The 17052-nt window shown below is 40.1% G+C and overlaps 1 protein-coding gene across 1 annotated transcript; it reads left to right on the top strand.

Annotated features, from left to right (window-relative positions):
- The first annotated feature begins 9841 nt into the window (after positions 1 to 9841).
- Positions 9842 to 12456, top strand: LOC139564652 (CD83 antigen-like). Its single transcript, XM_071384365.1, has 5 exons — positions 9842 to 9973; positions 10067 to 10203; positions 10936 to 11170; positions 11322 to 11422; positions 11560 to 12456. The coding sequence occupies exons 1-5, from the start codon at positions 9946 to 9948 to the stop codon at positions 11710 to 11712; spliced, it is 654 nt and encodes a 217-aa protein (XP_071240466.1). The 5' UTR covers positions 9842 to 9945; the 3' UTR covers positions 11713 to 12456.
- Positions 12457 to 17052: the final 4596 nt, after the last annotated feature.

Raw genomic sequence — 17052 nt, 5'->3', positions numbered from 1 at the left:
GGTCTCCTCCTACAATTGTGTGCCAATTTTCTTCATTTTAAGCTCAAAAGATGTGCGTTGTTGTCCCACATGATATTGTCCACTTTATATTCTGCTGTGTTTTGTATTTTTGTTTATAATCCCGTTTTTTGTGTTTGGAACTACTTGAGTCTGGTCTCGAGGCCAGTTTGCTTCAGCAGTAAAATAATCCTGCAGCAACAGGAAATGTGAATTATTATGTGGATTATAATTAATGTATATTTTTGTAAGGGATGATAAATTCTTCGTTAGGGCAAATCAAGTCTGGAAATTACAACATTTAGAAAACTTTTAAAACCTTGAATACACAAGTTTTCATTTCCTGCTGTGCAGGTGAATTCTCAGCAACAAATGAGTGATCAAATTAAGATCCTACATCTGTATTGAGTGTCTCGGTCTTGACTCGGTGTTAGATACATTTTTCATTGGTCTTGATTCTGTCTACGGACAGTGAGGACTAATCATTTCTTGAATTGCACCAGCGGAGTGAAAAACGTATAATTATCAGCTCCGTTTCGCCAGGCCAAATATCCACACTCATTTCATGACACATTAATATCTTATTGCCTATTGAAACCAGGGCTTCCTACTTTACTCATAACATTACTGTCCTTTACTTTCTCAGAAAATTATCCTCAAATATTTTCGCGCTCGTCAGAATTGATTCGCTGGTGGGGAAGAGTACTATTACTATTACTATTATTAGTAAGGGGAAACTGGGGGAAATTCGTGATAATTTGCAGAGTGGCTCTCTATTTGCCGTCAGCATGATTTTTAAAATTCCTACCATTCTGAATGTCTAAAGAATACATATCTGACATATCAACACAGCAATACTGGACAATTTGAACTCTTATTATGGTGGAGATTTGACACAATTAATTAATGGTCTTGAACTGGTCTCGCGTTTTTCAGGTCTTGACTTGGTTTCGGACCCCTAACCCCCCTCCTGGTCTCGGTCTTGACTTGATCTAGCCCCACCTCTGGTCTTGGTCTTGACTCGGACTCAAGTTGCTCCGGTCTTGGTTTTGAATTGGTCTCGCTTTAGGTGGTATCAAACACAACACTGGTTTCGAATGGCACGGTTACTATTGCATCATGTCGATGCCATTATGACGTCATTTTGCTGCCAAGGCAAAGCCTAGGCCTATACACGCGCGGGTCCAGCTACTCAGTGGGTATAACAATAAGAGGCCACTAAGAGTACGCCCAAGAGAAGATGACAGTGATGAGGAAGTGAGTCATAAGGTGCGTACAGTGCGTCAGGCTGCCACCTCGGCCGTGTCCAAACAGAGTGTCTCACGGCTACGGACTGGACATTCCAAATTTACATGGCAATTATGCGTCACAATATTAATAACTTGTTATGGCTGCAGGGGGCGTATTGAAAAACTGGAAAATATGTGCCCATTTTCAAACGGCCTCTTACTCAATTTTTGCTCGTACAATATGCATATTATTATTACTATTGGATAGAAAACAGTCTCTAGTTTCTAAAACCGTTTGAATTATTTCTCTAAGTGGAACAGAACTCTTTTTACAGCCCATTTCCTATCCGGAAGTGAGATTTCCAAAATCGATGTCTCTCTTCAAGAGCTTGTCTATAAAAGGGCATGTCACTTAGGACTGTAGAAACACGTCATACGCCTTCCCCTGGGTGTCATGCGGAAGTGAGAGCAGAAATGACTTGATTATCTCGTCCTGGGATTGAACACAACCTCTTAGAGTGAGAGTTGCGCACTTTATTTTTTTTTCTGGGCGCGAAGTAGGACCTGGACTCGGCTCCTGGAAAACCCTCGTTAAAGGTGAATATGATCTCCGGCTTCGATTTTATTTGATACATGTCACAATATCATCCTAAAGTATGTTTTTTCAATATAGTTTAATTATATTATTGAAATTTATTCTGGACTTTAGACGTGATGCGACGCAAGAATTTTGTCAAGACGGAGAGGTTAGCACCGCACGGCCAGTGTGCTTGCTAATTCAAGAGGGAAATCGTTCGTTCTGGATCCAAATAAAGACGGTTCTGAACAAAGGACCCCTTGGAGAACATTCTGATGGAAGATCAACAAAGATAAGGACCCAATTTGGGATGCTTTTTCATATATCTGTCGAACTGTGCTATCGCTACCGTTTGACTAGAATCAATGCTGCTGTGTGCTAGCTATTGTAGTAAGCTAATATAACGATATATTGTGTTTTCGCTGTAAAACACTTCAAAAATCGGAAATATTGGCTCTATTCACAAGATCTTTGTCTTTCATTAGCTATCCACCATATATTTTTCTGAAATGTTTTATGATGTGTAATTAGTAGTTGACGTTGGTGTCTGTATTTTCTCTGGCTACTCCCGTGCGATTTCTGACTGTAGCTATGATGGTAGCAGTAATGTAAAACTGATTTATAGCTAAAATATGCACATTTTTTGAACAAAACATAGATTTATTGTGTAACATGTTATAGGACTGTCATCTGAGGTAGTTTTTTCTAGGTTATTTAGGTTGGTTCTAGGTTAGTTAGGTTGGCTTGTGCATGCTACTTGCATCCTACTTGTGCTGTGAAAAATGTCTGTCCTCTTTTTTATTTGGTGGTGAGCTAACATAAATATATGTGGTGTTTTCTCTGTAAAACATTTAAAAAAATCGGACATGTTGGCTGGATTGACAAGATGTTTATCTTTCAAATGCTGTATTGGACTTGTTAATGTGTGAAAGTTAAATATTTAAAAAAAAATAGATTTTGAATTTCGCGCCCTGCACTTGAGCTGGATGTTGTCATAGGTGTACCGGCGTCGGGCTGCAGCCATAACAGGTTTTAACGCAACATGAAGACAGCAATCTGCGGTATCCAAGGTACAGTAAGTATCCTATCAACTGCAAGTGCGCTGCTGCGCTTATAGTCTATGGAAGGCCCGTGCGTAAAATCTTCAACAGCATAGTCTCATGACCAGTTGTCCTGTTTTCCTCAATTCTTAAACCAAGCCTCAAATCCTTTGAAATAATGAGGTCAAACAAAGCAAGGCACAAAATGATGCATCACAAAATTCATTTTCTATTGTAGGCTACTGTTTTAACAGATATGGATAACATGGTTTAGGCCTAACGAAACATGTGCCAGCGACACAAGTAGCCGAGCTGACTTTTGTATCGGTCCAGAGAGCAAGTGCCTACAAAAAAACACAGTAGCCCCCAACAAGTTTTTTAAATGCGCCTGAGTTGATAACCTATACAGTGTGTTCGGAAAATATTCACGCCCCTTGAGTTTTCCATATTTAGTTATGTTACAAGCCTTATTCTAAAATCATTTAAATATATATATATTTTTCAACAATCTTCACACAATACCCCATAATGACAAAGCGAAAACAGTTTTTTTGAAATTTTAGCAAATTTATTACAAATAAAAAACAGAAATACCTTATTTACATAAGTATTCAGACCCTATTCAGACCCTATGAGACTCGAAATTGAGCTCAGGTGCATCCTGTTTCCATTGATCATCCTTAAGATGTTTCTACAACTTGGAGTCCACCTGTAGTAAATTCAATTGATTGGACATGATTTGGAAAGGCACACAGCTGTCTATTTAAGGTCCCACAGTCGACAGTGCATGTCAGAGAAAAAAACAAGCGATGAGGTTGAAGGAATCTTTGAAGGAATTCCGTAGAGCTCTGAGACAGGATTGTGTCAAGGCACAGATCTGAGGAAGGGTACCAAAAAATGTTTGCAGCATTGAAGGTCCCCAAGAACACAGTGGCCTCCATCATTCTTAAACGGAAGACGTTTGGAACCGGCAAGACTCTTCCTAGAGCTGGCTGCCCGGCCAAACTGAGCAATTGAGGGAGAAGGCTCTTGGTCAGGGAGGTGACCAAGAACCCGATGGTCACTCTGACAGAGTTCCTCTGTGGAGATGGGAGAACCTTCCAGAAGGACAACCGTCTCTGTAGCACTCCACCAATAAGATCTTTGTGGTAGTGGCCAGACAGAAGCCACTCCTCAGTAAAAGGCACATGACAGCCTGCTTGGAGTTTGCCAAAAGGCACCTAAAGACTCTCAGACCTTGAGAAACAAGATTCTCTGGTCCGATGAAACCAAGGTTGAACTCTTTGGCCTGAATGCCAAGCATCAAGTCTTGTGGAAACCTGGCACCATCCCTACGGTGAAGCATGGTGGTGGCAGCATCATGCTGTGAGTATGCTTTCAGCACAGGGACTGGGAGTGTCAGGCCCTGATCTGTTTCACCTGTCCTTGTGCTTGTCTCCACCCCTCTCCAGTTGTCGCCCATCTTTCCTATAATCCCCTGAGTCCGCCTGCCGTCCTGTACCTTTGCCTTACCCTGGATTTTCGACCCCTGCCTGCCTTGACCTGTCTTTGCCTGCCCCTGTTGCCACAATAAACATTGTTACTTCGACAGTCTGTATCTGGGTCTTACCTTGATTCCTGATAGGGAGACTAGTCAGGATCAAGGGAAAGATGAACGGAGCAAAGTACTGCGAGATCCTTGATGAAAACCTGCTCCAGAGATCTCAGGACCTCAGACGGGGGCGAAGGTTCACCTTCAAACAGGACAATGACCCAAAGCACACAGCCAAGACAATGCAGGAGTGGCTTCAGGACAAGTCTCTGAATGTCCTTGAGTGGCCCAGCCAGACCACGAACTTGAACCCGATCGAACATCTCTGGAGAGACCTGTAAATAGCTGTGCAGCAAAGCTCCCCATACAACCTGACAGAGCTTGAGCGGATCTGCAGAGAAGAATGGGAGAAACTCCCCAAATACAGGTGTGCCAAGTTTGTAGCGTTATACCCAAAAAGAGTCGATGCTGTAATCGCTGCCAAAGGTGCTTCAACAAAGTACTGAGTAAAGGGTTTGAATACTTATGTAAATGTTATATTTCAATTTTTTATATATATATAAATTAGCAAACATTTCTAACCTGTTTTTGCTTCGTCATTATGGGGTATTTATTGTGTGTAGATTGATGAGGGGGATTTTTTAATTTTTAATTTTAATAAGGCAGTAACGTAACAGAATGTGGAAAAAGTCAAGGGGTCTGAATACTTTCCAAAGGCATTGTACATAGGCTATTTGCTTTGTAGGAGGGGGGGAATTAAATCAAAATATTACTTTGCAATGATTTACCGCTAGTAATGTATATTTTGATAACAGTGCCACTTATTTGTGCAATCAAAATGTAATCCATTATTTTTTTAAACATACTTTACCATAGAATTGCTTGTTTGCAGTGTTAGTGGTTGTCATAGAGACAGTTGGTCTGGTTATCACTAATGGAGCAAAAAGAGCAATATGATGACAACAACGCTTTATATGAATATCAATAGTTTGTTGTGTTATACATCAGGAGCAACCATACCTGAGAAGTGTAGCCTGGTCTCTTCATATACCCCATCCTGTGAAAGAGAAAGAAACAGGTTGACACTTGGCAGGCAGTAACAGAGGAGAGGAAGGTGAATTGTATAAGTTGACCTACTTTGGTGGTGCAACCAGTAGTTAATATGACATCGGAACATTCACGGAGGATGACTTTGCCAGAGAACACGTGCTTGCATGGAAACCTGCATTCACCTTTGCCATTTTTGTAGTAGGCAATGGGCTGCAGTAAGAAAATAATCTTTCACGTCATGTCTCAATTGTTGTTTTTTTGTTGTATTTTAATAGGATCCCCATTAGCTGTTGCAAAAGCAGCAGCTACTCTTCCTGGGGTCCACACAAAACATGAAACATAATACAGAATGACATAATACAGAACATCATTAGAGAAGAACAGCTCAAGGCCAGAACTACATACATTTTTAAAAAGGCACATGTAGCCTACATATCAATACATACACATAAACTATCTAGGTCAATTGACATGGCTCCTAACCCTCTGCATACTGTTGATGATGATACCATCAATGGTTATATGTAAATAATAGTGCTAATAAAAATGTCTGACTTCACAATGTATCTTGTCATGACCACATAGATAATAGATTACCTTTTTGCCAGTGGTCCAGCTCTGATCACAATGGGGATCCATTGCTCCAAATGGTGCTTCAAGTGTGTTTGTACCCTCTTGACATGTGTAGGAAATGTTCTTCTCCACTACAAGGGCTGCGGACAATAAGACTGAAAAAGCGAATAAATAAAAGGATTTGAATGGGATTGGGAATCCACCAGTGGAGGCTGGTGGGAGGAGCTATAGGACAGGCTCATTGGAATGGCTGGAATGGAATTAATGGAACAGAGTCAAACATGTGGTTTCCATGTTTGATACCATTCCATTCCAGCCATTACAATGAGCCTGTCCTCCTATAGCACATCCAACCAGCCTCCACGGGAATCCACCTAGCACTAAGAAAGGATGATGTCGACCTAAATCCACACTGTATTATGCTACATCCTAGGCAGCTGTTTTTGCTCTTAGTATATTTGAGAGATGATTGGTTGGTGGATTAAGCCGACCAAATCAATGCCTATGCGTCTGGAGTTTCTCGAAATCTTTCTGTTTTGGCTAATGAAGGCCAAGTTTGACGCCTTGGTCCACTAGACTATTCGCGCATTTGGGCGGAAGTGTCTGGAAATGAGATTAGATACATCGCCATGCAAACTGCATATCCTAAATTAGGTATGACTAGGCTGCTGTTGATATCCCCATTCAGCATGCGTGAACTATTTTCATGATGCATCTCACATGTGAGATGTAACCTAATCTGTCACAGCCCAATTACCCGAACGACCACACTGTCACACACTAAGAAAATAGGGTTCCTCAAGGGTTTTTTGGATTGGGTGATGTTTGTACCATGTTTTGTGCTGCTGCCATGTTGTGTTGCTACCATGCTGTGTTGTCATGTGTTGCTGCCATGCTGTGTAGTTGTATTAGGTCTCTCTTTATGCAGTGTTGTGGTGTCTCTTGTCATGATGTGAGTTTTGTCCTATCTTTAAAATGTTTAATCCCATCCACCGTCCCCGAAGGAGGCCTTTTGCCTAGAAATAACCTTTTGAAGAACAATACAGCTTTTTTTCTGGTGAGCCATTTTATATTGTTAAATTTCCATAGGTTTTATTGGTGTGTTAATTGGTTTATATCAGGTGTGCTAACTCTGGAATGGCTGTAGGCCGTCATTGTAAATAAGAATTTGTTTTTAACTGACTTGCCTAGTTAAATTAAATTTTAAAATGGTTCTGTCTAGAACCATAATGACTCAAATAACCCTTTGAGCCATTCAGTGGTTCTTTGCAGTTCACAAAAAGTGTTTTTGCTCTTTTAGTGATAACAGAGATCTGTATTTAATGATGAGATGCTCATGTCTTCGCCCTAACAATGGGAGTCGTTCTCCCAAATGAGGGAAAGCAGACGACAAGATTAAATCCAAAATAAAACCATAGAAACACATTGGGCTTATTTTGGACAGATTTTGGCGAGTGAAACCTCTCGCTTCGCCTCTTCCTCTCTGGTCATAATTAAAAAATATAAGAGGCAGCTCAGTCAAATATTTGGGGGTGAAAGTGTCATTCCAGTTAATCTAATCTGTTGTGCTATACTGTTACGTGTTAAATATGCCCAGTGAAGGTGTCTTGTGACAGACTCATGTATGGCCTTGCATCAATTGAGAACTGTGGTCTAAATCAGGGGATTTCAAACCTCTCCTCAGGATCCCCCAGTTGTTCCAGAGTTAGCACCCCTGATATAAACCAATTAACACAACAATAAAACCTATGGAAATTTAACAATTTAAAATGGCTAACCAGAAAAAAACCTGTATTGTTCTTCAGAAGGTTATTTTTAGATTGAGAAAGGTTTTATAAAAAGGTTCACACAGGTTCTATAAAGAACCGTTAATAAATTCTATACAGCACCAAAAAGGGTTGTAGCGATAGTGGAAAACCTTTTGAGGCCATTGTCACAGCTGTGACTTTAAGCATATTTAATATAACAAGTGATTTCATTGGCTAACTGACTAGTCATGTGATTATAGCTTCACGTGTTTAAACCCCACCTATTTTTTGTGTTTCTTGGCAGCTGTCCACAGGAAGTGAATGTTGTCTGGAGGCATGGTGGAGATAAGTGGGCAGAAAGGTTATGGTTTTGTTTGGCTAATGAAGTTTGAGCTTCAACCGAGAACTGGAGAAAATGGACGCCTGCCTCCTGGGCTGCACCCCTCATGAGACCCTTTTGTTTTCTTTGGTTTGTTGGTGTTTCTTCAGATTTTTTTTATAAACTATCCTGGTTTAAAAGTGAAACGTAAGAGGAAACGTTTGGAAACTGAAACTTGATAACTGACAAGTTGAAACCTTTTTTTAATAGTTATTTATAGAACAAGGGCAGCAGGCAACCTAGTGGTTAAGAGCATTGGGACACTAACTGAAAAGGTCACTGGTTTGAATCCCAGAGCAGACTAGGTGAAAAATCTGCTGATGTGCCCTTGAGAAAGGCACTTAACCCCAATTGCTCCCGGGTCAGCGTCAATAATGGCTGATCCCTGGCCGTGACCCCACTCTCTGAGGGTGTCTCAGGGGGAGTTGGGATATGCAAAAAATACATTTCCATTTCACACCTTGCACAGGTTACCCATTTGTACATGAAGTTAAACAGAATGTACAAGAGGATATGTTGGCAGCGGGGCAGTTTTTTAATTGCTCGGGAGGATACTTCTGAAGTAAGGAGTGGGCTGTTCTCTGTGGGGAGCTCAAACTTTATCATAGAGTCCTAACAATACAGAAAATCTAGAGACGGCCTACCTGGGCTAGAACCAGGGACCCTCTGCACACATAGACAAGAGCCACCCTCGAAGCATCGTTACCCATCGCTCCACAAGGGCTCAGAGCGAGTGACGTCACCGATTGAAACGCTATTAGCGCGCACCCCGGTTACATATATAGCACCAAAAAGGATTCCGCTATCATAACAAGCCAAATAATCCTTACTTTGCACTATATATAACCATTTGTTTTTAGTGTGCACTCAACCCCACGTTTCGAAGACTAATGGAATTCACGGGGATTCCTAGCTCATGGTTATGGGATTCCCTAATTTTGCTTTACCAGACATGTGTACGATTGCGCAGCCAGCGTGGTTATTCACAGGCGATGGAAAATGAATGTAAACTTTCAGTAAGCAAAAGGACTATGTATATTTAGGCTTATATATATATATATATTTGTTATTTTCGAATTAAGGCCTTCTCATCTACCGAAATAAATCTAAGTAATGCCAAGCAGACAGACACATCGCATGTGTGAGTGAGCGTAAAATGCATCTGATGCCTAGCCAGAGACGGATGAGAAACGAGACACCCTACTCGCTGTTTTTTCTGGTTCAATTGAAGTCAATTAACTAAGTCGACCAGGCCGAGCTGGTATCGCCTATGGGATAGCCACCCCGTTAAGCAGACAGTAACGGACCTTTAATTTTTCAATTGTAAATGACCTGAATTAATTATCTTAATGTATCCACCATCTTTGGCCCATCTACTAATAAACTGCAAAATAAAGTATTGAGTTAACATTCAGAAATAACATCCAGTGACAACGGTAAATTCCCGTGTGCTTCATTTTAACGATGTGTATGAAAACATATGTATAAAAAAGAGCCTACCGAAACACACCAGGATAATGCCTCGTATCGCCATGATATGCTCAAAAAATACAATTCCTGTGGAATCTCACGCGCACCTGAGACCTCACACCCAGAACCTCACACCCAGAATATGTAATTCAATGAGATCACATTCACACCTCATACAGGACCCTGGCTGTCCCGTCTTAATTTCGTACTGAAGCGGAAGTGCACATCTACACCCACTGTGACGAAACCCTGTACGGGAATCCCCTTAGTTTCACTTCCATTTTAGTTTATTATATAAAATGATTCACTTCTTTTCTGGATCATCATCTTCATTGCTGTAGTTCTACAAATATGTTTTTTCAACTCGTCTGCATTCTAGGTATGTTGTCATTTCTTTTAAACAATGAATTTGATATCAGTCTAACTGGACAGGCTCACCTGAAATGATGATTTACCTTGTGTTTTTCTATAGCTGCCTACTTGCAAGGTGGGCTTACACAGGATAGGCCTACACAAGAGGTGAAGTCAGTTTGTGGAGAGGATTCAATTCTGAAATGTAAAGCAATACGTAAGCCTGGGGTCCAGTACCGGGCAGTGAGGTGGTACAAGGTAAGCTTTCTATTATTATAATAGCACAAACGTTGTGTTTTGAACCATGCAATATATGTAAAAAATATACAGCACTGGTCCTAGACCAGCAACTTGTCTCAGAGCATTTTGTATTATTCTGTACGTAAATCCATGAAACTCCATTTAGTGTGATATGTTACGTTTGTTACAGTTACATAAGACAGATGGTTACTTAAGGCAAAAACTAAAGGAGGAGGATTGGTCGGAGTGGATAGGTGGGCATACGATGCAAATATTTAGCAAATCAAAGGTTGCGAGTTTGAATCTCATCAGGGACAACTTCAGCATTTTAACAACTTTTTAACTACTTAGCATGTTAGCTAACCCTTCCCCTAACCTTAACCATTTTAGCTAACCCTTCACCTAACCTTAATATTTGTAGCTAACCTTTCCCCTAACCCTTTAACCTAACTCCTAAACTTAACCCTAACCTTAACCCCTGAGCCCTAGCCTAGTTAACATTAGCTAGAGTAGCTAGAATTCGTAACATATCATACGTTTTGCAAATTCGTAATATATTATAGGAATTGTAATTTGTAACATATCATACTAAATGGGTGATGGACATCCACAAATTAATACAAACCATACAAAATGTAACATATGATACATGTCATACAGATTTACGTAAAGAATAATATGAAATTCTCTAAGATCAGGTTAAGACCAGCTGTTAGGGGCATAAAGTAACCTCACACCCTCTTCTCCCAGCTGGGTGAGGAGCCCTATAATAAGGAGTCTGGTCTATTGATGAAGAGGCTATCACCTAACAGCACCACCCAATGGTACGTCGGTCTGGAGCGTGAAGTGGAACTTTTGGCTGACGATTCTTTCGATATCTCCCTGCCCAATGTAACGGCTGTTGATAGTGGGAGGTACAAGTGTCTCCTGGCAGCACCTGTAGGAGAGCAGAACCAGGAGGGGCAGGTTCACCTCAGAGTGACAGGTGAGTGTGTTCTACTCTCATTGTGTGCTTGTTTTGGTATGTAAGCAAACTGTATACTGCATGTGAGTGTTTTTAAATTGGAGCCAGAGAGAGTTAATCTTTTAAAACATTTCCAGTGATGCTCAAGGATTTGTGGATACTTGTTTTCCAGGTTGCCTTGAGTCCACATACCAATCAGAAGAAATGGATACCATTCTAGTTCTTTCCATTGTGGGGATTGTTGCGGCATTGCTGATATTCACCATCAGCTATGTGAGTTACTACACTGTCAGCTGTTCCTCTGACTTATTTGTTTTTTTAAACAGATGAAAGAAACTAACATTTTATGGTGATGGTTTCCATGTATTTCATTTTCCTTATTTACTTAATAATGCTAATCTTTACCATAGGTCATCCTAAGGAACATGTTATTGCAAAGGAGTAAGAAGTATCCACAAGAACCACTTCTAGATGCACCCCTTGAGAAGAAAGATTTAATGTTGATCTACACTCTGGGGCCAAACTGGTCGGGACAGGCTTCCATAAAACATGTCTGTGTGTGAGACCCTGTTCAGCTAGTTTAGGCTCATTGTATACTTGAATGTGAAGAGGAAACACAGAGAAAGACTATAGTCCATTTGAAGCTGAGCAAGGAGCCTAAGAGTCATGTCTACTTTCCAGAGAGTTCACCTCTAAAGCAGCGGGAGGCAGACAAACCTCTGGACGAACCTGTAGAACTAAGTTGTGTAGGCATGACTGCAGCATTCAAGAGCCTGTGATGCGCAAGGAGCAGGGCCTGGTGAAGGGACCCCACGATCTAAGCCCCAAGATCAAACCCCAACAAAGAGCTTCAGGAAAGGGAGAATAAATAATTAATAAGGGGTGTGGGGTTCTGAGAATATGAAATATACTTATTCATGTCACTGAGGGAGAGAGGGTAATGTATAACGTTTACATTATATCAGGGATCCTATGGTTATCTGTAGGAGGAAGGTATATAGTGTGTGCAATTAAGCTTGGAATGTGCTGAGTGCAGGGAAGCGATCACATATGGCAGGCATTGATAAGGTGAGAGAGCCATGGATTAGTGATGAAGGGGGTCGAGGTCAGGTCAGGTCACATTAAGGGAGAAAGAAAAGTTTATGGCCATATTACTTAGTTTCCTGCCTAGCAGTAAAGATACAATCAGATGGGTAGGAGGAGACTCAGCCAAAGAGAGAGGGTTAAATATCAGTGCTTGTGTGAAAATCTTTTTGTCTAATGCAGCTGTATTGATCCTCTGGGAAGAATAAACTTGGTAAAGCTTTCATTGTGCCGTTGAGTTTTTACTCTGAAAATTAGAACCTAATAGGGGTCATTCTGCAGGGTCTTTCCATGGCAATGTTGGTGTTAATTCCATTTACATTTCAGTCAACCCAGTCAATTGAAGTTTCAGTAATTGGAAGTTGACATTGATTTTGAACTGGAAAATTATCAATGTGTACTGCATTGAATTTCATGCCTAATTAAAATCCTGTATTGACTGGTATTGAAATGGAATTGATCTGAGCACTGTTCAATGGGGCTCACCCGTGTTGGAAGGATTTGGTGGGACATGCTGGACTCTGCAGAGAGATGAAACCAACCAAGACTGCATTCCATCTGAGCCAAGCAAAGCTCTCAATTAACTCTAATGTTCAGGCATTATCGATAACTTTTAGTTATTTTGTGAGGTCAAAACAGTATATACTTTTTCATCCAAGCAATACGAAAGTAGGCTTTGGTGAATATTGGCAAAAAGTAACTGACAGAAAATAAACTTTGTATAAATCTTTATCCGGTTTTTGAATATGATCAGCAATTCTGTGTATACGTTGAAAATAAAGAAGACATGTAAATAATTGTAATGTACTGTATCTGACGTACATGTGCTATGGTTCTTAGATAAATGTTATTTAACTTTTTCTTAAGACGAGTCTTCACTTTTTTAGTCACCACAGTAGTGATGTTTCTCTTAGAAAAATTGATTGTTACTCAGAATATTTCATGTTATTAAGATAAATGATTTACCCTACCATTTTACAGAGGCTTACAAACTAGATACATAACTATTTCTCTGCATAGTATACTGTTTGAGGTGCTAAATGGCTGGCAACAAATCTCTACCTATTTCACACAACACATTGTTATATTTTATACTAGCTATATACTGAACCTTGACATGAGTCATTTCCATCACCTGTCAATGTTGTAATGTGCACATTTTAAAAGGGATGATCCCAATTATCCTCAAGGGCTGACACAAAGTGTTAGCTGAAATATTATATTTTTGGATAGCTGTTTTAATTGTTAAATCCATAAATACCTCTTCACTAATCTTTTGAGTGACAACAATTCTGTGAAGTCTCTGTCATTGTCATCGACAATCACATTACCCCAAACACATTACAAGGTAACAACATCACACAGCATAAAATGGAAGCTAGGTTACATGTGATCTAAACAACATTGAAAATGAAAATCCTTTACAAACATTAAATTCCATGTAGCTTAAAAAATGTAACACTATAGAATAACTAAATATTTGTTTTTTATTGCATCACCATATCACAGGACAGATTTGATATAAGGAGTGCATGGATTCGGGTCATATACAATAACAGTGACATTTTTTTCATGACAACTGTGTGATCATAGCACTCAACACATTATTGCACAATAATAATAAGCTTAACAGAATTAAAGAGTGCAAATGCAAAGCATCTGACCTAAAAAAACATTTGCTTATTTGCGGCTCATGTAATACTAGTGTGTATCAAATGACGTCTGTCGGTTAATAAAAATAAGAGGAATTAGAAAAACTGATATTTGGTAAGTCTCCATGAAATGTACAAAGTGATATCAACCTATTCAGTTAGTCACGTGTGTCACGTTCCTGACCTGTTTTCCTTTGTTTTGTATTCATTTTAGTTGGTCAGGGCGTGAGTTGGGTGGGTTTGTCTATGTTTGTATTTCTATGTTGGGAGTTTGTGTTCGGCCTGGTATGATTCTCAATCAGAGACAGCTGTCAATCGTTGTCCCTGATTGAGAGTCATACTTAGGCAGCCTGGGTTTCACCTGTGTTTTGTGGGTGTTTGTTTCCTGTGTCAGTGTTTGGACCACACAGGACTGTTTAAGGTTAGTCACGTTTGTTATTTTGTAGGTTTAAGTGTTTTCTTGTTGTTTCATTAAATCATGAACACTTACCTCTCCGCATCTTGGTCTGATCCATGCTCCTCCTCGTCTGAGGAGGAGAACGACATTGACAGCCTTAACAACGTGTCTCTAAGCTTATTGTCTGATAGGGATAAGTGTAGCTTGTAACTTCAAAAAGAAAAGTATTTCCGTACCAATAATAAATTGCAGAAGAGATAGTGGACAGTATAAAAATATGTTAAATGTTTTTTTAATCCTTGCTAATTTTGACACAGGTTAAGTGAGTACCTTCCTTATACCACAACTGCATTAGGATTTCAGACCAGTAACTCCCCAATTGCCAGCTCATTTCATCACTTCCAAGTCCAAGATGAACCGATTAACCTTGAGAGCTTTCTGTTACTGCTCTGCATCTCTAACATCTATAGTGCCTTCTGAAAGTATTCATACCCCTTCATTTATTCAAAAATGTTGTTGTGTTACAGCCTGAATTCAGAATGGATTAAATAAACATTTCTCTCACCCATTTACACACAATACCCCACAATGACAAAATGAAAACATGTTGTTAGTATAAATAGAAAATTATAATACAGAAATCTCTAATTTACATAAGTATTCACACCCCTGAGTCAATAGATGTTAGAATCACGTTTGGCAGCGGTGAGTCTGTCTGGGTAAGTCTCTTAAGAGCTTTGCACACGTGGATTGTACAATATTTGCACATTATTATTTTTTAATTTTTCAAGCTCTGTCAAGTTGGTTGTTGATCATTGCTAGACAGCCATTTTCAAGTCTTGCCATAGATTTTCAAGTCGATTTAAGTCACAACTGTAACTAGGCCACTCAGGAACATTCAATGTCGTCTTGGTAAGCAACTCCAGTGTATATTTGGCCTTGTGTTTTAGGTTATTGTTCTGCTGAAAGGTGAATTTGTCTTCCAGTGTCTGTTGGAAAGCAGACTGAGCCAGGTTTTCCTCTAGGATATTGCCTGTGCTTACCTCTATTCCGTTTCTTTTTATCCTAAAAAACTCCCTAGCCCTTGCTGATGACAAGCATACCCAAAACATGATGCAGCCACCACCATGCTTGAGAATATGAAGAGTGGTAATCAGTGATGTGTTGTGTTGGATTTGCGGCTAACATAATGCTTTGTATTCAGGACATCTAATGCTTTCACATTAGACAATCTGACATTAGACCTATTATGGAACATTGTTGTAGAATTCAGACTGCTGTCTCACAGGCCATATTTAGCCAGCAGCATACCACCCTGCATACCACTGCTGAATTACCTCTGAAGATAAGCAGAGTTGGTCCCTGGATGCTGCTGAACAGGTTTTGGAAGGCCAATGCCCCAGGGCAGTGATTGGGGACATTGCCATGTGTAGGGTGCAGTCTTTGGGATTGTTAAATGGGTGTCCTGACTCTCTGTGGTCACTAAAGATCCCATGGTACTTATCGTGTCCTGGCTAAATTCCCAATCTGCCCCCCCCCCCCCCCCCCCACATGTAAATATTCCCAGGTTGTTACTGTAAATGAGAATGTATTCTCAGTCAATTTACCCCGTAAAAAAAAGAGGGACAAGTGGTTTTCAACCAGGGGACGTAGGACCCCAGGGGAGAGGGACCCAGAGCTTTTAGGAGCCCTTGAAAATATAGGGAGAAAACTAAGAAATAGAAAATTACAAACTAGAGTTTGACACGCATTAAAATATTAAAAACAATGTTCAATTTTATATAGTGAGTGTCAACAATTAATATCAAGCAGACAGTTTACTCTTAAAAATGGTATCTCTAATGTAGATGGACCCCAGATTTGTATTTTTAGTAAGTAAGCCTTGGCCAACTAAGCAGAGCCATAACCCCCATGGGGGACCCCAGATTTTCTTTCTGTTTTAAGGGGCCTCTGAAAATAAAAGATTGAGATGCCCTGGCCCTCAGGGAAAAGATCAGACAATGATTTTACTTATTTATTCAAATACCTGTGCTGTGAGGGAAAACTGACTATACCGAGATAAGATGTAAATGAACATTTTGGTGGACCTTTAAAAGAATACCAGTGACTCGACTCCTGCCAGGGGAAGACCCTGCTAGGGGAATTCTAGATCTTGGTCTAGTGCGTGGAGAGCACAGCCGACCCTGGTCCAGAGCAAGGGGAATTCCTCGGCTGACACCTTTTAAATATGGTTAAGATGTAAATGATTACATTTTCCTATAAACACAGACCTATACGATCTTTTTATATGCAGTCACACATAGACAGCATACCCTCGTCGCCATTGCGCACAGGGCAATATGAGGAGTATCTGATTGGTGCGCGAGACTATAGCAGCCTAGTGGTTTCGATACATTTTTCTTATCAAAATTAGGTCCATGTTAAAGTTATAGTCTTAAATACATTACATATAGACAATAACTATGTCTCCTTTCAATTGCGTTTTACGTTGCCTTTCCTACTTACCAAAAACGTTTAATCAAAGGCAAGAGCTCCATGTTTGATGCTTGATGTGCCACCTGTGAAGTGCACGAGTTAATCATTAAATGCGGGGCGTGGAAATAAGACAGTCAACAGATTTACTGCAGTCAAAGATTATGGATTTTCTGACAAAACACATGTCTCTCCGCTCTAACAATGGTAGTTGGCTCCCGCCTCTCTTTTATTTGGATTGGTGGACACATCTCATTATTGTATCAATATTTTTAAATATTCGATGAGGGTTGGTGACG

This window comes from Salvelinus alpinus, chromosome 35 (assembly GCF_045679555.1).
Source record: "Salvelinus alpinus chromosome 35, SLU_Salpinus.1, whole genome shotgun sequence".
Classification (NCBI taxonomy): domain Eukaryota; kingdom Metazoa; phylum Chordata; class Actinopteri; order Salmoniformes; family Salmonidae; genus Salvelinus; species Salvelinus alpinus.
Note: the sequence above shows the minus strand (reverse complement) of the source record. Positions and strands in the feature narration are given on the sequence as shown.